The sequence below is a fragment of the Ranitomeya variabilis genome, chromosome 1, assembly GCF_051348905.1.
Source record: "Ranitomeya variabilis isolate aRanVar5 chromosome 1, aRanVar5.hap1, whole genome shotgun sequence".
NCBI classification, from domain to species: domain Eukaryota; kingdom Metazoa; phylum Chordata; class Amphibia; order Anura; family Dendrobatidae; genus Ranitomeya; species Ranitomeya variabilis.
The window spans coordinates 390,545,112-390,567,630 of NC_135232.1; the positions used below are offsets into that span (position 1 = coordinate 390,545,112).

At 44.0% G+C, this 22,519-nt stretch overlaps 1 protein-coding gene across 3 annotated transcripts in view; it reads right to left on the reverse strand.

The window, feature by feature from the left end:
- Positions 1 to 22,519, reverse strand: part of TJP2 (tight junction protein 2) — a 155,457-nt gene that overhangs the window by 24,926 nt on the left and 108,012 nt on the right. For all 3 annotated transcript variants that reach the window (XM_077249082.1, XM_077249083.1, XM_077249084.1), the window contains 5 exons: positions 20,646 to 20,797; positions 19,943 to 20,009; positions 19,160 to 19,310; positions 18,721 to 18,829; positions 5,420 to 5,630 (listed from right to left, as the gene is read on the reverse strand). In XM_077249082.1, the coding sequence (XP_077105197.1) occupies positions 5,420 to 5,630; positions 18,721 to 18,829; positions 19,160 to 19,310; positions 19,943 to 20,009; positions 20,646 to 20,797 (690 nt within the window). The remainder of the gene's footprint in view (positions 1 to 5,419; positions 5,631 to 18,720; positions 18,830 to 19,159; positions 19,311 to 19,942; positions 20,010 to 20,645; positions 20,798 to 22,519) is intronic.

Here is a 22,519-nt window from a genome sequence, read left to right on the forward strand (position 1 = left end):
CGAGGAAGACATCACCTGATTGTTATCCTTAGGTTTGCGCTGGCTATTTAAGTCCTGCTTCAATCCAGTTCCGTGCTGTTTATTCAGATCCCGTGTATAGTGGTATGGTGAGAGCTTCCTGGTTGGGTTCTGCGTGCTTCTCAGTAGTTGCTATTGCCGTTATTGGTTCTTCTTTATTAACTACTGTCCCAGAGTTTTCATTTGGGTTTTATGCTGCTACCTTTGGATTTACTCTTGTACCCGACTTCACGTCGTCCGCGCCACCAGATGCCAGCTATCCTACGAGAGCAGTCTATGAAGGGCTCTGTAAAGCCCTCATACCCTGTGGAAGTGGGTGAAGAATATTCCGGCTCTAAAGGACTTGCCTAGCAGTGGTGGCTTGCGCAGACAGTGTGACTGTGCTTTTAATTGGTTGATGCGAGTCGCTACAGAGTAATTACGGTATTCCTGGGCTTAAGAGCTCCAGAGTCTCACCAAGTTGTGACTTGCACTTTCTCACTCATTTATTCTTGTTAAATTGTGTTGTGCAAGGAAGTCTCACAAATTATTCATAGTTTTTCCCTAAAAATAGTTCTCCAAAAAACAGTTTGTAAAAAGTTTTATACATTAATTTTCATAATGGGGTAATTACCCTACCGTACCTTATGGTAAAAAGTATGTGAGGTAAAATAAGCTCCCACAATAAACATATAAAACTTATTGTATTCAAAAATGTAAGAAAAATCGAGTATGTATTGACGAGCTGCAGGATCTATTCCTCCTTTCGTCATGAATATTTAAGTACATACAAAATATAGATTTAATTCCCACTTGTGGGTCCAATTGTTAATAGGGATCGACATTTTCTAAGCATCTTGTGTTTATATCTGGTATTCCACAGCTCTAAATCAATGTAAGGAAATTGCCACGACCTGACAGCATCATTAATGGCACCCACTCTCACAGTAGGCTTGAGCACTTTTTTTTCCTCTGCACGTAAAAAAAGACATTTGAGGAGTCCGGGATTTTTTTTATCTCCGTATGACAGTGAATTTTGTGCTTAATTACCAGGCCAAATTTTACAGTTCTGACCACTGTCAATTTATGAGGTTATAGCTCTAGAATGCTTCAACGTATCCTACCAATTCGGAGACCGTTTATTTGTGACATATTGTACTTCACGTTAGTGGTAGAATTTCTGCGCTATAACTTGCGTTTATTAATGAAAACAATGGAAATTTGGCAAAAATTAGAAAATTTTGCAATTTCACAACTTTTAATTTTTGTACCCTTAAATCAAAGTCATGTCGCACACAATTCTTGATAAATAACATTTCCCACATGTGTACATCAGCACAATTTTGGAGACAATTTTTTTTTGTTAGGACATTATATGGGTTAAAAGTTCACCTGCGACTTCTAATTTTTCCAACAGAATTTAAAAAAACATTTTTTAGAGACCACCTCACATTTGTAGTGAGTTTGGGGGATCAATATAACAGAAAATACCCAAAAGTGACACCATTCCAAAAAACTGCACCCCTCAAGGTGTGCAAAATCACATTCAAGAAATGTATTAACCCTTCAGGTGCTTCACGAGAACTAAAGCAATGTGGAAAGAAACATTTTTACTTTGACAAAAAATTTACTTTAGAACCAATTTTTTTTTTATTTTCACAAGGCTAACAGGAGAAAATGGACCACAAAATTTGTTGTGCAATTCCTCCTGAGTATGGCAATACCCCATATGTGGGGGAAAGCCACTGGGCGCATAGCAGGGCTCAGAAGGGAGGGTGCACCGATTGACTTTTTAACCGAAAAATTGCCTGGAATCAATGGTGGTGTCGCCATGTCGCGTTTGGGGACCCCCTGATGTACCTAACCAGTGGAACCTCCCCACTTCTAACTCAAACCCCAACACACCCCTAACTCTAATCCCAACCCTAACCACAACGCTAACCCCAACACACCCCTAGTCATAACCCTAACCACACCCCTAATCCGAACCATAACCACAACCCTAACCCAACCCTAACTTTAGCCCAACCCTAATAGAAATATATATTTTTTTATTTTATTATTTTTACCTAACTAAGGGGGTGAAAAGTGGGGTTTGCTTTACTTTTTTTTTTTTTTTTTTTGATCACTGATCAAAATGAACCAATAGGAAAAATTTCCCATTGTTGCCAGATGCTGGCCGGCAGATCTCGCCGGGCGCAATGCACATGCGCCCGCCATTTTCTCCCAGAAGACGACGCGGGGGGAATCGGGGGACCCCATTTCTCTCTCTTCTGATGTGCGATCACATCAGAGGAGAGATCATTTAATTGAGAGATCGGACTCTTTCTGCAGTCGCCGTTTTTCCGTTACCAACCCGAATCATGTTCTCTGGAGAAATTCCAACTCTGGGGGGCCCTATTGCAGCGCCCTAGAGTCCTGGTCGTTGCAGTACTATGGCTCCGCCGCTAAGGGGGGCTATGGTACGTCTGATGGCACTGAAGGGGTTCATCTGACAAGGTATCACAGACACCAATACATTTCACAGTCTGGCCTCCAGGGGGAGCTAAGGGCACTATTCATTAGGCCACTCCTCACAGTCTGGTAAAACTGGGGGTTAGGCAGGAAGTTAGAGAGAAAGCTGACTGGGTTGGAACCAGGCAACACCTTGTGGCAGAGGGTGTTGTAGGGGGAAGATTCAGAGGGGTCCCTGTCAGGGGTGGGATCCTGACAGAGGCCTAGCAACCAGAGAGAACGTTACGGGACCGCGCCTGCACGATATAGCGGCGGTACCCCAAGAAAGGATAAGAAGCGAGATTTATTGTGCTGAGTGAGAAACGAGATCAACGCGACAAGGAGAATACCAGTAGGAGTCGTGCTGTAAGACGAGGCAACATCCTATTGAGGCGCATAACCGGTGGCCGGAACGCCGAGGAAGTATAGAGCTCCAAGCCAAACTTCAAACCTACGGCAGGACAGTCAGTTACAGGCGGGCTGTCTCACCCAGACCCAGGAAGACACAGGGGGGTAACAACAGGAGTGGGGTGACGCTGGAGTCCCGGAAGAGCTCCGAGCCTCCCCGTCATACGGGTGCGTCCTAACCGTAAGATCAGGGGGACGTAGAGGGAGAACATCAGAATCGAGTTGTGAAGGAACGCGAGAAACAGACACAACAGTTGTGGGTGCTATCCCGTAAGCACAGCAGGGGAGGACCACAACACACAAGCGCAGGCAGGTAGGCACAGATTTCCACCTGCAAAGGGAACTCTGGAGGTGCCATCGGACCGGCTGGACTTGCGCAGCCCTGTTATCCGTATTCCGGATTGAGGACTCAGAAGCCTTCAGTAAAGAGGTAAAGAGACTGCAACCTGGTGTCCTCGTTATTGACCGCGACCGGCACTACACCGCACGATAACATCAACACCATACCACCACCTTTCACTGTGCGCCCCTCAGCAGGGTCACGGACCGGGTCTAGCCACCGTGACAACCCCAGAGCAGAGACTCAGAGGCCCGGTACCGGGTACCCCTCGGCCCTGCGGCAGTGGGGGCGCTACACTATACACTTATTTCTCAGCGCCGTTAAAAAGCGGCGCGGAGACATAAGTACCCTTAACTGCCGCCGTTAAAAGGCGTATCGGTAGTCTTTAAGGGGTTAAGCTAGGGAGACTTCTACACATTTTTTGGACCATTTATAACCCTTTTACAGTTCACAGTGAATGCCGCTAATGTCTTCTTATATAATTTGTGGTATATAGTTATGCATCATGTATAATCCTAATTTAGTGTGACGGTAAAACATGTCTATAATTTTTTGAGAAGACTCTACATATATTAAAAAATATATACCATATATACTCGTGTGTAAGTCGACCAGAGTATAAGCTGAGACACCTAATTTTGCCTTGAAAAACTGGGAAAACGTATTGACTCGAGTATAAGCCGGGTATGCATTGTCCCCTAATCCCTATTCTGGTATGCATGGTTCCTCATCCTTGGCTGCATGGCTCCTTATTCCCATCTTTGTCTGCATGGCTCCTTATTCCCATCCTTGTCTGCATGGCTCCTTATTCCCATCCTTGTCTGCATGGCTCCTTATTCCCATCCTTGTCTGCATGGCTCCTTATTCCCATCCTTGTCTGCATGGCTCCTTATTCCCATCCTTGTCTGCATGGCTCCTTATTCCCATCCTTGTCTGCATGGCTCCTTATTCCCATCCTTGTATTCATGGCTCCTTATTCCCATTCTTGTATGCATGGTTCCTCATCCCCATCCTTGTATTTATGGACACCATGAGAAAAGCATTTAAAAAAAAACAAACAAAAAAAAAACATCCTACTTATCGTCCCTGCGCACCCTCGCAGCATCTCGTTCCGGCTTCCAGCAGCTCCTGCGGCCGGATGATCACGTGTCCCTGCTCATTAACGTAATGAATATTCACCTCTCTCCAGCCTATGGGAGTGGAGAGAGGTGAATATTCATTACCGTAATGATCGGGCCCCGTTAGAGCCCAGCAGCTGCTGGAAGCCGGCGGCTGCAGCTGTAACTGTGCGCGCGCTATAAGAAATTAATATTCATTGCCAGTGCAGTGAATATTCATTTCTCTTTAGCAGTGGGCACAAGCTTTAGCCGCAGCCGCCGGCTCCTGCCTCCTGTGACCCCCGGCTCCCCCTCCCCTGCCATAAATTGAGACAATGACTCGTGTATAAGCCAAGGGGGGACATTTTCAGCACAAAAAAGTGTGCTTAAAAACTCTGCTTATACACGAGTATACTGTATATGGTATGTCTAGTTGCCAACCCTGTCTCACAGACTCATCCCTGGATCTCACAGCCACTGGAGATCACTTGCAAAATCTTTACATCGGTAAACCCTGGAGAAAGAGCAGAAATAAATACTGGGAACAAGTGTAGTTAGTAAGTGATCTAAGTACATGTAGTCAATCCCACTTGTTTAAAGAAAAAAAAAAAAAAGCTCCACATGACAGAAACAATGTATCATCCCAATTATAGTTTTAGCTTTTCTATGAATTAAAAGTGTCTTTAATATAGCTTTCTAACCAACACAAATCAATGTGAGGCCCTAAAAGAATGCAGAGCTAACACTATCAACTGTCATCCAAGGTATAAAAGGACAATCTCTGTGTATATGTGGTTAGCTTTGCTTTATGAAAATGTACTAAATTTAAATGTTAAGTTACTACTTAATGATTTGTTGTTTAATCTACCTACCCAGGATCCCCAATTATGTCCTACTGTCGGAAGTTGAGTGAGATGTACATACATTTGGCTTCCCTTCCTGCCTAAATCAAACATCAATGTCATAGGTGAGACAGAGACTCAAATGACTTAAAATAAGCTTAACAAAAGAAATCAAAGATGTGGTGTAGCTAAAAATACAACAAAGATTCAAAAGTCAAACACATTTAGGAAATGGAAAATACCTGCTTTTACTTGGTATAAGGCCTTTCTCCAGCTCATTCGCAATCCTAACAGACAGCCAGCTGCCCAGTTTCCCGTCGTACAGTGTGTCAACCACCCTAAAAATCTCGCCTCTTGTGAATGCCAGGAACTGTGGCCCTTCCTTTTCATATTCAAAGTGAGTTCGTATGAAGAATGAATCCCCTCGACCACAGGCAAGTATGTTTTTATATACTGAAAAAAAAAAGTACAGAAATTAAAATAGTAGCAAACAAAAAAAAACTACCGTAATTGAGGATGTCAAGACTTGTGTAAGAAAGACATAGACAGTCCCAGATTCATCGTTTGCGGGGGCTTTTAAGTCACTATACTGGTCTTTAGGTATTCACTGACATTTATTACACCAAATTCATCAAAATGTTGCATGTAGTTCATGAAATTGGTGCAAAGTTGTTTTTTTTTTTTTGTTTAAATACCATTCTAACCATTTTTGAGACTTTTTGAGCAAAATGTTGCATTTAAAAAAAAAATGCATAAAATACTCAGGGAAACTCTGGAGTTGAGTTGCGCCAAACTTAGCAACTTTTTAAAAAGTCACAATTCATAAATCAAGTGAAACCATCTGGGATTCACTAACTCTGTCCACAAAGCAGGGAAAAAACAAAAAGCACATGTAAAACAGACTCCAAATAAGGTGCACCTACAATAATGAACGGCAATGCCAAACACAGATGTGTATATAAAAGAAGGAAGTTTCAGTCATTCCTTTATGCCTTTCCTTCCTTTTCTCGAAAATGGCAGGTTTATTCCAGCACCAATGTTCTTTCCATATTATGGCACCCCGTGGAAAGCGGTGCCAATATACACTCACCGGCGACTTTATTAGGTACACCATGCTAGTAACGGGTTGGACCCCTTTTGCCTTCAGAACTGCCTCAATTCTTCGTGGCATAGATTCAACAAGGTGCTGGAAGCATTCCTCAGAGATTTTGGTCCATATTGACATGATGGCATCACACAGTTGCCGCAGATTTGTCGGCTGCACATCCCAAAGATGCTCCATACAAGGCAGGATGGATCCATGCTTTCATGTTGTTTACGCCAAATTCTGACCCTACCATCCGAATGTCGCAGCAGAAATCGAGACTCAGACCAAGCAACGTTTTTCCAATCTTCTACTGTCCAATTTCGATGAGCTTGTACAAATTGTAGCCTCAGTTTCCTGTTCTTAGCTGAAAGGAGTGGTACCCGGTGTGGTCTTCTGCTGCTGTAGCCCATCTGCCTCAAAGTTCGACGCACTGTGCGTTCAGAGATGCTCTTAGGCCTACCTTGGTTGTAACGGGTGGCGATTTGAGTCACTGTTGCCTTTCTATCAGCTCGAACCAGTCTGCCCATTCTCCTCTGACCTCTGGCATCAACAAGGCATTTCCGCCCACAGAACTGCCGCTCACTGGATTTTTTTTCTTTTTCGGACCATTCTCTGTAAACCCTAGAGATGGTTGTGCGTGAAAATCCCAGTAGATCAGCAGTTTCTGAAAGACTCAGACCAGCCCTTCTGGCACCAACAACCATGCCACGTTCAAAGGCACTCAAATCACCTTTCTTCCCCATACTGATGCTCGGTTTGAACTGCAGGAGATTGTCTTGACCATGTCTACATGCCTAAATGCACTGAGTTGCCGCCATGTGATTGGCTGATTAGAAATTAAGTGTTAACAAGAAGTTGGACAGGTGTACCTAATAAAGTGGCCAGTGAGTGTATATATATTTTTTTCTTCTTAAGTACTCCATGTGGATTTTAAGAGAAAAAAAAAAACCTACTGCATGGTATCTATACAATATACAGTGGGGATACAACAAGTCAACACACCTGTTAAAATTGTAGTTTTTTGTTATGTAAAAAAAAAAATAAATATCCTATGAACAAGAATCATTTCAGAACTTTTTCCACCTTTATCACCACCCATAATCTGTTCAAATAATTGAGAAAATTAATTTTGAGCAGATAAAAACAAAACTAATGTGGTTGCATAAGTGTGAACACCTCCTTCTTGTAAACTGGGACATGGCTGAGTTCAGAATGAGCCTATCACATTTAGGCCAGGATCACACGATCATATATTCTCTCTCGCGAGAATTGGATGGATTATGTTAATGACACTCTGCTCACACACTGCTCACAGTCTTAGCAGCGTCAGCTTAGTGTGAGCCGAGCACAGTTGCGGAGAAGTTCGAGAACTTAATTTCTCCATCTTCTTTGTCCGCGTCTGCAGCAATCGGATACGACATCCGAGTACAGTTCCATGTTTAGCACGCCCCCATAGACTACTTGTGTGGGTGCGGGTCATCCAATTAGCATATCTACTTGCAACATGCTGCAATTTTTTTTTTTTCTCATGCCAAATCAGTATAAGAAAAAGACAAAAAATGCGGATCAGCACTGACCCATAGAATACTATCGCTCCAAGTGCTAAACAATAAAACATCGGATAACACTCATCCGATCTACAGTGGGGAAAATAAGTATTTGATACACTGCTGATATTGCAAGCTCTATCACCTACAAAAAAATGGAGCGGTCTGTAATTTTTATCATAGGTACACTTCAACTGTGAGACAATCTAAAAATAAACAAAAAAAAACAAACAAAGAAAACAGAAAATCACATTGTACGATTATTTAACCCCTTCACCCCCTGAGCTTTTTTTTTTTTCCTTGTTTTGCTCCACTTTTTTCCAGAGCCATAACTTTTTTTAGTTTTTCGGCAGTATGGCAATGTGAGGGCTTATTTTTTGTGGGACGAGTTGTATTTTTGAAAGATACCATTGGTTTTAGCCTGTCATGTACTAGAAAACCAGAAAAAAAAATTCCAAATGCAGTGAAATTGAAATAAAAAGTGCAATCCCACACTGGTTTTTCGCCAAGTTTACTAAATGCTAAAACTGACCTGCCATTATGATTCTCCAGGTCATTACGAGTTCATAGACACCAAACATGTCTAGGTTCTTTTTTATTAAGTGGTAAGAAAAAATTCCAAAGTTTGCTTAAAAAAAAAAAAAGCGCCATTTTCTGGTACCCGTAGCGTCTGTGGTTGGGTGATGGCTTATTTTTTGTGTGCCGAGCTGACTGTTTTAATTACACCACTTTTGTGCAGATACAATCTTTTGATCGCTCGTTATTGCATTTTAATGCAACGTCTGTTTCTTGGAGCCTTCACTGGGGGACACAGGAACCATGGGTGTATGCTGCTGCCACTAGGAGGCTGACACTATGCAAATAAAAAAGTTAGCTCCTCCTCTGCCTTATACACCCTACCGACAGGAAGTAGGATATTCAGTTAGTGAGAAAGCAGTAGGAGAAGCAACGTGTAAAAGAAAGAATAATAATATAATAAAAATCTTTATTTATAAGGCGCCAACAAATTCCGCAGCACTTTACAGTTTAACAGTTTCAAACACTCAAAGAGTGTTCAAAGAACTCGAACGTTAACAGTATAACACAATAAACAGAGCTGTTCAACTTGGGAGGGTGCTGTGTCCCCCAATGAAGGCTCCGAGAAACACATTTTACGGTAAGCAACCAAAAATCCTGTTTTCTCTATTGCCTCTCATTGGGGGACACAGGAACCATGGGACGTCCAAAAGCAGTCCCTGGGGTGGGAAAAACAGACTTCCATCAGGTCAAAGGACTCACCACTGCCGACTGCAGAATCCTTCTGTCTAGGCTGGCATCTGCCAAAGCGTAGGTATGGACCTTGTAAAATTTGGCAAACGTGTGGATGGAAGACCAGGTTGCCGCTTTGCAGAGCCGTAGGGTGGAAGCCCTGTGGTGCACCGCCCAGGAGGCGCAGACTGCCCAGGTCGAGTTAGCCTTTATCCCCGGAGGGGGCACTCTGTTCTTGACCCGGTAAGCCTCCAAAATTGCCGTTCTGATCCAGCGAGCAATTGTCGCCTTGGAAGCCGGCAGGCCTCTGCGCGTGCCATCAGGAATGACGAAAAGAGAATCCGTCTTCCGGAAAACGGACGTTCTATCCAGGTAGATCCTCACTGCCCTGACGAGGTCCAGCTTGGTCAACGATCGCTCCAGAGGATGAGTCGGAGCTGGGCAAAAGGAAGGTAGAACGATGCCCTCGTTGAGGTGGAAGGTGGAAACCACCTTAGTAAGGAAGGAAGGCGGAGGCCTGAGGACCACCTTGTCCTGGTGGATGACCAAGAAAGGAGGTCGGCAAGAGAGGGCTGCCAACTTGGAAACGCGGCGGATAGAAGTGATAGCCACAAGGAAGGCCACCTTCCAAGATAGAAGTGACAGGGAAACCTCCCTGAGAGGCTCAAAGGAGTAAACCCTCAGAACGTCCAGTACCAGATTTATATCCCATGAATCCACAGGGGCCCTGAACGGAGGGACAGCACGGGCCACTCCTTGAAGGAAGGTCTTAACCTGTGGCCGAGAAGATACTGTCTTCTGAAAAAGGATAGAGAGCGCAGTAACATGGCCCTTCAGGGAACTAAGAGCAAGGCCCGAATCCAGTCCTGCCCGAAGGAAAGCCAAAATGGAAGGCAAGGAAAGGGACCTAGGTAAAACACAGTTGGAGTCGCACCAACGGAAATAAGCCTTCCAGGTACGATAGTAAATCCTGGAAGACGAAGGCTTCCTAGCCTGGATCATGGTGTGAATTACCCGGTCCGAAAGGCCGGACGCTCTTAGAACTGCGGTTTCATCAGCCACGCCGTTACACTGAGCGACCGAGAATTCGGGTGGCAAATCGTACCCTGAGAAAGCAGGTCCGGCCTGTCTGGAAGGCGCCAAGGGGCGTCCGCGAGAAGAATGACGATCTCCGCAAGCCAAGCTCTCCTGGGCCAGTCAGGGGCCATCAGAATAACCGGCACCCCTTCCGCTTTGAACTTTTTCAACAGCTTGGGAAGTAAGGGCAGGAGTGGGAATAGATACGGCAGCACGAACTGCAACCAATGAATGGCCAGAGCGTCGACGCCCCCTGCGAGGGGGTCGCGAGACCTGGAGACGAACCGAGGAACCTTCCTGTTCATTCAGGACGCCGTGAGGTCCACGTCCGGAGTCCCCTATCGAAGACAAATCTTATGGAAAACCTCCGGATGCAAGGGCCATTCCCCTGCCGCGAGACCCTCGTGGCTGAGGAAGCCGGCAGCCCAATTGTCCACGTCGGGGATATACACCGCGGATATCACCGGAACCATTGCCTCTGTCCAGAGGAGGATCTTGGATACCTCGGCCAAGGAGCTCCGAGTCCCCCCTTGAAGGTTGATATATGCCACCGCTGTGGCATTGTCCGCTGGATTCGGATAGGAAGACCCCTGAGAATCCTTTCCCAGTGACGAAGAAAGAAGGATGGCACGAATCTCGAGGACGTTGATCGGTAGAGAAGACTCCTGCACCGACCAACGACCCTGAACAGTCAGGTGGCAAAACACCGCACCCCAGACGAGCAGGCTGACGTCCGTCATCACCACCCACCAGTGAACTGGAAGGAAGGACCTGCCCTGGGGGATGAGAGGTGACGTCAGCCACCAGTTGAGGGACCGCTTGACCCAGGAAGAGAGTCGGATCGGACGATCCAGAGAGAAGACAGACCTGTCCCACTGTGACGGAATGGCCTACTGAAGAGGTCGAGAGTGAAATTGGGGGAAGGGAATCGCTTCCAATGTTGCTACCATCCTCCCCAGAACCTTCATGGCCGATCGAAAGGAGAGAATCCGAGGACCCTGGAGCAAGTGTACGTCCCGTCGAAGGATGGATCTCTTATCTTCGGGAGGAAGACTTTGGTCTGACGAGTGTCGAAGAGCATGCTCAGAAGGACGAGGTGCTGGGAGGGAACAAGACAGGATTTCTTCCTGTTGACAAGCCACCTGAAACGGGCTAGAGTGTCGAGGACAATGGACGGGCTCTCGTGAGCCAGAGAAAAGGGGACGGAGCCTTGATGAGGATGTCGTCGAGTTACAGAAAAGTACCATTCCCCTGACTCTCAAGATGGCTATCAGCGCCCCCGTGATCTTTGTGAAAACCCTGGGAGCGGTTGCGAGACCGAAAAGCAGGGCGACCAACTGGGAATGCTCCTGATGTACCGTAAAGCGCAGTTTCCTGTGATGTCCTGGAAATATAGGGACATGAAATTAGGCGCCAGAACGTCTATGGAGTACAGAAATTCCTATGCCTCCATGGAAGTGATTACTGAACGAAGGGATTCCATTCCGAAAGTTGCAGACGAACCCTTTTATTTAGTAACTTGAGAACCGGGATTGGTTCGAGTAGAAGCCTGTTACTCCTTCTCTTTCTGGAACGGGAACGATTACCTCCGTGCTGAGGAGACAGGCGATGGCTGCAAGGAAACCCGGAACCAAAGTCGGGTCTTTTGGAGGGCAAAATTCGAAGAAACGATCCCAGGGCTAAGAAGCTAAATCAATTTTGTATCCCAAGAATATTGCTTCCCTGACCCATGCATCCTCCATCGCCATAAGCCAAGACGTTTGTCTTTGAACAAAGGAAGGCGACCGCCTAGCTTGGGAGATGCGCCGGGATTTCAGTGAGAATCATGCCGAGGTACATCTTCCAGGTCTAGACCTGGTGGATCTTCCCTGAGAATTAGCAGGAGAGCCAGGAACAAGTGGACCTAAAGGAAAACTTCTTCCTATCTTGGTGCGCTTGCCACCTCTGCTGTAGAGGAAGAGGTCGGCGTGTCCTTAATTCGGACCGGTCTGGAACCAAAAACGTGATCGCTGAAAGGGCAAGGTGGTAAGTGCCTTCTTAGAAAACAGGTCCGCTTGCCAGGCCTTAAGCCAACCTGTCCGGCGGATGGCCACGACATTGCTGGATGATTGAGCCACAGACTTTGAAACCCATGAGGCGGCAAAAGCCGGGCAAAGAGTGGACGCAGCCGCTTTGAAGGCTGACTTCGCAAAGGATTCTAAATGTCTACCATTAGATTCCTTCAAAGATGCTGCACCAGGAAAAGGGCCGGACTGTGTAGTCGGAGACTGGCGGGCCCACGGAGGGAGAAGCTGTCCAGTTGGCGGTGCTCCGGGGAAAAAGGATATAACACGCCGAGGCGCTGTCCTCTTTGAAAGCGTCTGGCCGGATTCTCTCTCTCTCTGGCCATCAGCTCCTCGAACTCAGAATGAGGGGCGAAAACTTTGGAAGGTGGTTTGGACCATCTAAACGAAACCGCCTGAACTGCAGGTTCCGTAGCGGAGTCTTTGATGCCACAAGTCTGGTTAACTGCAGCAATGAGGTTCTGAACCATATCCCTCATGCTAACGATTTGGTTAGAATCCAGCTTCAACACATCTTCCGAAGGTGCATCCGAGAACGCTTCGCCTGACTCGGAGGAAGACCGGGAAAAAAACCCCTCAGACCGGCGTTCCAGTCTAGATCCTTTGCGGCCAATCTTGGTAGACTCGGACAGAGCCTCCTGTGACCCGCTGGCCACAGCGGAAGACATCAGGGGCACCCTATCAAGCACAGACACTAGGGTCTGAGACACTTGGTGAGATCGCAGGGATTAGGACAGAGAGGAGTCCCACCCTAGGATAGGGAACTCACTCTCTCGGACAGTAGGGGTGTCCAGGGCGGTGGGCAACGCGGAGCTGTTGCAGTCCTGACAGAGGGAGGGAAATCTGCATATGTAGGGTGAACATACAAAGTGACGGACCAAAATAGCAGAAGTAGCAGGAGGACTGGAGCGTTCTCCCTTAGAATTAGACATGGTGCCAGAGGGTTAGGGGACGGAGGGAGAGGGAAGTGTCAGTCTGCTGTATAGAGATACTCACAGATGTCCTGTAGCTTCCAGGCTGTAGAGGAGCAGGTCCTGCAGACAGATGCACCGCTGGATGCGACGACCCATGGGGACGCCAGAGGAACCATAAAAGACATGCTGGATGCTGCACCAGGAAAAGAAGGGCAAAAGGCCAGCTATTAAAACTGGAAGAGGAGCGGGGCCGACAGCGCAAGCCTGGGGCAGGAAGATGGCGCCGGCTGTAGAGCGGTGGCTGGGAAGAAGTGGGCGGAGACAAGCGCACACACCAGGGTAACCAATATGGCACCAGTTGCGGGCACTGCTATGGGGGGCGGAGCTAGGCGCCCTGCAGGAAGAAGGTACAGGCGGGAGAAAGCCCGCCCGAAGGAGAGCAAATGGGGGGTGGAGTTACTGCGATAGAGTAGGCCCAAGAAGCCGGGGCCTAAATTAGAAACCGGCGACCGCCGCGCCGAAGTAGGCCCGAGAAGCCAGGGCCTAAATTGGAACCTGGCGGCCGTCGCGCCGGAGTAGGCCCGAGAAGCCGGGGCCTAGATTGGAGACCGGCGGCCCTCGCGCCGCAGTAGGCCTGAGAAGCCGGGGCCTAGATTAGACGCCGGCGACCGCCTGAATGAGAGGAGGAGGCGAATAAGCCATCGCCGCAGCGAACATCTCGCCTGTGCCACTGAAAAAGGTAGCCCCTCAAATAGCGTCGGAGCCCGCGCCCAGACTGGTGGGGGGGGGGGGGTTCGTGGAGAGTTAAGGGGGCCTGAGCAGGGCTAAAAGTGCTGCTGAAAGCCCTGGTGTTTCCCCTAGGAAAAGGCCCCCCACCTCCCTAAAGGGAATCCCTAACTTAAAGGTCCTGAAGGAAATAGATGGGACACCTTCTAAATACTCACCTTCTTAATCTGTATATCTTCTTCCGGAAAAAAAACCTGAGGAAAAGGAGAAATATACCTCATTATTCCGGATGCAAAAAGACATCCTGAACTTGCTGGTGGACGTCCTCGTCTCCTCCAACCGACAGGCTCTGGTGGGCGAGTGGGTGGGGGACGGAGCTAGGACCGGACTTCTGAGCACGCTTGTGTGCTAGGATCATGGTCCTGCTGGGGGATCTATGAGGATACGGGGTGGCAGTACACGCCGTACTCTGAGTCCGCATTGTGGGATTACAGGTGTGACTGTTCACCCTGTATCCCTCCAGAAAACCTGAAAGAAAACGACGCACATTGAGGTAGATAAGGGTCTAATTAAAGACCCGTGTCCACCTCCTACTGACACTAAGCTAAACTGAATATCCTACTTCCTGTCGGTAGGGTGTATACTGCAGAGGAGGAGCTAACTTTATTTGCATAGTGTCAGCCTCCTAGTGGCAGCAGCATACACCCATGGTTCCTGTGTCCCCCAATGAGAGGCGATAGAGAAAACATAATTTTGGCGTTTTGATTTTTTTTTCTCGCTACGCCGTTTAGTGATCAGGTTAATCCTTTTTTTTATTATAGATAGATCGGGCGATTCTCAACGCGGCGATACTAAATATGTGTAGGTTTGATTTTTTTTATTGTTTGATTTTCATTGGGGCGAAAGGAGGGTGATTTGAACTTTTATTTTTTTAATTTATTTTTTTTTTTTTATTTTGGCATGCTTCAATAGTCTCCATAGGAGGCTAGAAGCATCCACTACTCGATCGCCTCTGCTACATAGAAGTGATGCTCAGATCACCTCTATGCAGCAGAATTACAGGCTTGCTATGAGCGCCGACCATAGGGTGGCGCTCATAGCAATCTGCCATCAACAACCATAGAGGTCTCGAGGAGACCTCTGGTTGTGATGGCAACGCACCGATGACCCCGATCATGTGAAGGGGGTCAGCTGTGAGCGCACTTCCGGCCGGCAGCGCTTGTTAAGTGCCGCTGTCAGCATTTGACAGCGGCATTTAACTAGTTAATGGGTGCGGGGGGGGGGGGGAATCACTATTCCGCTCGCGCCCATTTCGGCCTCATGTCAGCTGTTTTCAACATGTTGCGGAATGAAGTGGGCTCACCGCCGGAGCCCACCTCAAAGCTGGGGATACTGCCAGCTGACGTACTATTCCGTCAGCTGGCAGAAAGGGGTTAATAATTAAATTGCATGAAATAAGTATTTGATCACCTACCAACGAGCAAGAATTCTGTCTCTCACAGACATGTTAATTTTTGGTTAAGAAGCTCTCCTACTCTGCACTCATTACCTGTATTACTTGCACCTGTTGGAACTCGTTACCTGTATAAAAGACTCCTGTCCACACAATCAGTCCCACATCAACCTCTCCACCATGGCCAAGACCAAAGAGATCTCTAAGGACACCAAGGACAAAAACTGTAGACCTGCACAAGACTGGGATGGGCTACCAAACAATAGGCAAGCAGCTTGGTAGGAAGGCAACAACTGTTGGCAAAATTATTAGAAAATGGAAGAAATACAAGATGACAGTCAATCTTCCTTGGTCTGGTACTCCCTGCAAATCTCGTCTCATGGGCAAAAGGAGGATTCTGAAAAAGTTCTGGACTGATTCCTGAAATATCTAGTCGGATTTCCCTGACATCCTCTTAGTTGCAATTTACAGCAAATAACATGAGCCGTAAACATCTTACAACAAACACAGCAAAGAGATCTCACAGTTGAACGTGAGGAGTCAGGAGAAGGGTACAAAAATTGTTCCAATTCATTATATATACCATGAAATACCGTGACGGTTTTCAAGAAGTGGCTAAAATTTGGCACAACTGTGACATTACCTAGAAGAGGACGTCCCTCAAAAATTGTTGAAAAGACAAACAGAAAATTGGTCCTGGAGGCTGCCAAGAGGCCAACAAGAGCTGCAGGAAATTCTGGCAAATACTGGTCGTTTACTGCGTGTGACAACAATCTCTCCTATTATTCATATATGTCTGGCCTGTGGGGTAAGGTGCCAAGACAGAAGCCTTTTCTGACAAAGAAAAATATCCAAGCACAGCTGTGCATTGACAAAAACATATATCAACTATAAAACCTACAGTGGAATTGATGGGGCTGTACATGAAATATTATCAATATTGAAAAAAAAAAAAAAACATGGCTAAAATATCATGATACTAGGTGATCACATCAAGGAAAAAGTGCCAAAGAGAGAAATATATTCAAATGATGTATATAAAACACAAAGAACCTGTAAGGGTGAACCAAAGTAGGGGAAGTTCATCAACAATACAAGTAGGATTTTATAACGTAAATATATTATGTGGTGTCAATAACGGTAATTACATGACAAAAATAGTCAGCCAAAATACATGTGGAGAAAGACCAAATGAGAAAAAACATTAGTGATAATGACAGAAGTTCAGCAATCACATGTAAAATCAGAAGTAATACTAAAAGTGCATAATTCTTCACCAGGATGACCAATTGCATCACAAATGGGTAACGTGTGAACCAATATGCAAATTCGTAGATCGTTTTATACAACAGATTGCTGAGAGACTCCCTTCATACTTACAGGACACTAAAGACATCCTTAGGAAAATGAAAGAACCCCACCTAGAATCAGACATCATTTTGTTAATGTAGAATCCCTATATACACCAATACGCCATGAGGACGGACTACAGGCAATTAGCTCGTTAATTTTACAACTTCTTGACTTCCTATTGACTTTTTTCTTGCTCGGGAAAACACTACGTAGAGCGCCAGAGAACTGCAATGGTAACCACTTATACAGCTTCTTATGCCAATTTTTTCATGGGGCTGTGGGAGAGACAAGTGTTCCTGACGGATCACACACACATCTGGCCGACAAGGTCCACCTATCAGCCAGATATATTGATGATGTCATATTTATACGTCAGGATAGCATGGAAAATCTCCATATCTTCATGATGTCACTTAACCAGAACAAATTAAACCTTAAACTTACCTACTAGACGAGAGAGTATTGACTTTCTGGTAAGTCAAAGTGATGGGATTTGGAAAAAGACTTGCACAAAATACATCCCGATGGATATACTGTATGTGTTAAAGGGAATCTGAAGCACGATGTAGGAAAAAAGACCCTGCATCCAATGCTTTATCACTTAGTTTACTGGGTGCAGCCATCCAGACATAAATCAGAGTTTGTAAATTTAGACCTGCAAGCCAAGAAAGCTTCAGTATCGCCCCATAGAAGATGCCTCGGAGAAACGCGCGTCGGTCGTTTTTCAAGGTAAACACCTATCATGACCATTATGCACTTTTAGTGATACCTTTGATTAAACCTGTGGTTGTTGAACATTAGTCATTATCACTAGTGTTTTATTCTATAGGTCTTTATTCACATGTATGTATTTTGACCACTTTTAATTGACAATGGTTTTGTCATGCAATTACTGCTATTGATACACTACGCTATAAAATCCTACTTGTATTGTTAATGAGCTTCCCCCTACTCTGGTTTATCCTCCCAGGTTCTGTGTATTTATATACATCATTTGGCTATACTTCTTTATTGGTAATTTGTTTCCATGTCATCACCTATTATCATGCTATTTCACCAGTCTGTTTGTTTTTTCAATAAAGATAATATTTTAAGTACAGCACAGTCAATTCTTCTCTAGGTTTTGTATTTAAATGCTATATAAGTTACTGGGCTTTCTCCTTTCTTATTACTATGATTACACTGGCCCTTTGGCTAGCTTCCATACCCTTGTAGATTCTATATATCAAGTATGCCAAAACCATGTGAGAAAACTGAAGGGACCAAGGTTGAACTTTCTGAACAAATTCCAAAAAGGTATGTTTATAACAAATCCAACAATGTGCATTGCCAAGAATACCATACCCACAGTGAAGCATGGTAAAACAAACATTATGCTTTGGGGCTGTTTTTTGGCAGCTGGAACTGGGGCATTCTCCATATTATGGAATTACCGTAGTCAAAGTGGAGGGGAATTACTACCAGTTCAACATTTCCATCAATTTTTCAACAAAACCTTCAGGTCTCTGCTAAAAAGATGTAGAGGGATTTCACATTTCAGCACAAGAAAGACCCTATGCATACTTCTCAGTCAACAAAAGGCTTTGCCCCCAAAAAAATCTAAAGTTTTGGAATGGCTCATCCAGAGCCCAGACCTGAATCTAACTGAAAATCTGTGGGTTGACCTGAAGAGGGCTGTACACGAGAGCTATCCCTCATAATCTGACAGATTTGGAGCAGTACTGCAAAGAAGAGTTGGCAAAAAAATGCCCATTCTAGATGTGCCGTGCTGATAGACTGCCTTTACAAATTCGAATTGTACTACAACAAAGTATTAGTTTAAGGGTGTGCCTATTCATGCACCCGTTTTCATTCTTTATTTTTCCACCCAAAAAGTTTGTTTTTCCAATTAAATTTTGCAGATTATAGGTGGTAACTGTGGAAAAAGTTCTGAAAGTTATTCTAGGTTTTTTTTTTTTTTTACATGACAAAAACCTGACATTTTAACAGGGGTGTGTGGACTTTTTAAATATAAAAGACTAGTGTTACTTAGACAGGTTTAGGTTTTTATAAGCTGTATTTAATGATACACTTACCATCATATTTACTCTGGACTAAAATGGTCACTTCTTCGCCTTTAGGGATTTCCAACAAATAAAGAACAGCATCTTCTCGAACAATGCAACGGAAATCTTGTGCGTTTACCTAACAGTTATGAAAAGTACAGCAAAAATGCCAAAGATTATGAACAAAACCAAGCGATCTATCCAGATGTCCCTTCTTTGTACTACAATGATTAAATGTTAATCCCAGGCACGCTTTAAAATTTGAAGTTACCTTTGTTTGTGCCCCTCTGAACTTCACATAAAGCCTTAACACCAAAATGTAATAATGTCTCCACCTTTTAATCTTTCCTCATACACTACATGATAAATTGGTCAATTCATCCAAGAGAAATCTTGTGTGTAAGATTTGGTCTGTGCTAACCATAAGGTTCCCTACACAAGAACACCTGAGCCCACTGACTGTACATACCTTAAGCAGTTGATCACCCTCTTTAAGGCCTTCCTGCTCAGCAGCAGTTCCCTCCTGCACACCAGCAATAAATATACCTACGTCATTGCCACCTGCAAGACGCATGCCAACACTATCGCCTTTATGAAACCTGATCATTTTTGTATTGGGTCTGAGAAAAAGAAAATGCATTGTGTATGGTTAGGGTGAAAGTAAATAATAGATTCTCTTTCTACAGATCCTATAAAAAAGTTAGAAATGTCAATTTACCATTGTGAAGTAATCAATTATAAAAGTTAACCGCTTCAAGGCCAATAAATTACAAGTACATTTATTTATTTATTTTTTTTACACCACTTGAGCAACAACAAAAACTATACGTTTGGATTCTGCACACTCGTATTGATGTGGGGAATCATATTGCCAGGTCAGTTTTACCATATATTGAACATGGTAAATAAAAAAAAAAACAAAAAAAAAAAACACTGTAGTATTACACTTTTTTTTTGCTATTTTACTGCACTTGGGAGTTTTTTTTACCGTTTTCCAGTACACTATGTGGCAGAATGAATGATGTCACTCAAAAGTACAATTCATCCATCAAAAAACAAGCCCTCATACGGCTGTAAAATAAAATAGTTATAGCTCAAAAACTAAAACAAAAATGGAAAATCACCCGGGGGTGAAGATGTTAAGTTTAACACTATGGTCTTTTGCATGGCAATAATATGAGGACATCATACTATCAAGTGTTATGCTATTGCTAGGTCTACTCATAGTCCTAAGATTTTTTTTTCTACTTACCCATAAGTCTCTAGATCTTCAGGACTTGGTTGCAAAATAATCTTGGGGACTACTATTGGTTTTTCTTCTGTAGGGATTATAAACATTTACAAATTATCAGTCAGTGTTCAGTCAAAAACCTCTAAAGAGGCTGTCAAATAAATCTAACAACTAAGCTACTTCTGAATCCTTCTAAGCTCTACTTAGAAACAGGAAGTCTCTTTTCCCTGCATGAGTCATAATCAGAACTTCAATTCTACCTCCCTGTCAGGAGGAAAGAGCGGAGCAGCTGGGTCAGGAGTGGAAGAGGGGCGGATGATTCATGCAGAGATAATATACCTGTTTCTACATAGAGCTTAGAAGGTTTCAGACAGTCAGTTTTTAATCAGGTGATGCTATAAGCATATATTGGAAAAGAGAAGAATTAGATGGGTAGAAAGGCAAAATGAGCAATTGTAAGTACACAGTGCTGCTGTATGATAGAATGACTACAATATATTAAGTGGATAAAAACTTTGAGGGTGCTTCTTTAAAAATGAAAAATAAGTTGCATGTTCAAACGTGTTGGTCAAAAATCATTGCATAAAGCAATAATTTCTGTGCACTAAAAGCTAAAGTCGCTCTAAATAGATGTAAACTGCAAAGATCAATTACAAAAAAAAATAAATACAAATTTTACATTTGATAGAAATGAAGACAAAGCATCTAATTAAATTGGGCTAACCTGGAACTTCTTGTAAATATACAGCCTCTGTGATGGGATCTGGGACTGGGCTTACAGAAACCGGAGCTGGCGTTTCAGCGGTATTCAACACCTTAAAAGGAGTGGGCATGGCCCCCATTTTAGCAAGTCTGTTGGGCGGCTCTTCTTTGGTGCTAAATGGAAGCAAGAAGAAAAAAAAAAATCAATTTGGTTAATTATATTACGGTTATGGAAATAGAAAACACAAGAACCTAAATTTGCATTAACCAATTTTAATAGTGACGATAACTGGGAAAAAGAAAAAAATACATCAACTTTAACCTAAGGTGTGTTAGTGATATTTACGGTAATTGCATCTTAAACCATTCCTGCAATAAAACGTGAATTTATGTCCTTGGCAGGGGTACACAAGTGGAGGTATTTATAGGGGGGCCGAGCTCCCTCTACATGCAGTAGATACGACTTTATTATATAGCCAAAAATCAATCTGACAGTGGCATTAACAGTGTGCCAACATGGTGGTGCGTCATTGTAATTGCCCATTAGTGTGCCCGTGATGTGATATCTGGAAAACCTCTGTGCCTGTAATTACAGAGTTCCCTTGAAACTGTGCTTCAAATGGAGATGGTGAATTTTACTATATGCATAGTGCACAATACATGTATTGTATGCCGCAAAAACAATTCCCCCAGAAAATTCACAAATTTACCACAATTGGAATTTCTTTCCCATACACTATATGGCAAAATGAATGGTGTCATTTAAGTGTATAACTTGTTCCCTCAAGAAAACAAGTCTTCATAGGTCTATGTGGACAGACAAATCAAAAATATGAAAGAGGAGGAGAAAAAAAACAAAAAATTGAAATTGCGTAGGGAATGTTAAAAACTAAATCTAAGCTATATAGGCTGGTCATGGAACAGTCATTGTAACTCACACCCGTCTAAATGATAAGAAGGCGACTCAGTTTGCGCTAGTCTGCACAGCACAGGTAAAAAAAAAAATTTCCTACCTAATACAGGTATTTTGTTCTCGTTTTTATATCCCTGTAGCTAGATCGAAAACTAAAATATTTTAAATATTCAATATTTCTATAGTGTATAGTAACATGTAGAAGAAAAATAGTCTTACATGTATATGATATACTAAAGGGTCCAAGACAACTGCTAACTAACAAAAACCCCTTTCTAAAAATATAACGTTTATTCACTTTAAAATTTTTCTTTTTGTACACACCTTTTCACCTTCACTTAGTGGGTATTTAGGCTATGTTATTTCAAAGGTTATTATAAGGGGGTAGTTCCCGGCCTAGGAAGTAATAAAAATGATAAATAATTTACTTCCTTGGGCTTCCAGTCTTGCCAGTATACTATTCTTCTGGCTGATAACCAAAGAAATGTATCATAGTGGTAACATTAATTTGTGCTGCAAACACCACATTCTCACCCAGCCGATGTGCAGAAATGAGTGATCCAACCATGCACAGGCCATCAGGCTCTCTTTTTCTGACTGTACGTCTCATAGGGTCACAGATAGGAGCAGATGGACCGCCGACGTACGAGCGGGGGCGCCATTTCTCGTTATCTTAGGGTGCCAACCTCCGCACCTAGGTAGGTGCTCAGACAGATGCATATGCAGGGTTGGATCACTCATTTCTGCACATCGGCTGAGTGAGAATGTGGCGTTTGTAGCACAATTTTGTGTTACCACTATGATATATTTCAAGTATAGGGAAGGAGTTCTCTAATTAGTACCCAGGGCTATAGGGCTACATTTCTGAGGCATGGTGTTTGGGGGTTAGACTCTGCATGGCATTGTTTAAGCAGAGATTTGGTTATCAGCCAGAAGAATAGTATACTGGCAAGACTGGTAGCCCAAGGAAATAAATTATTTAT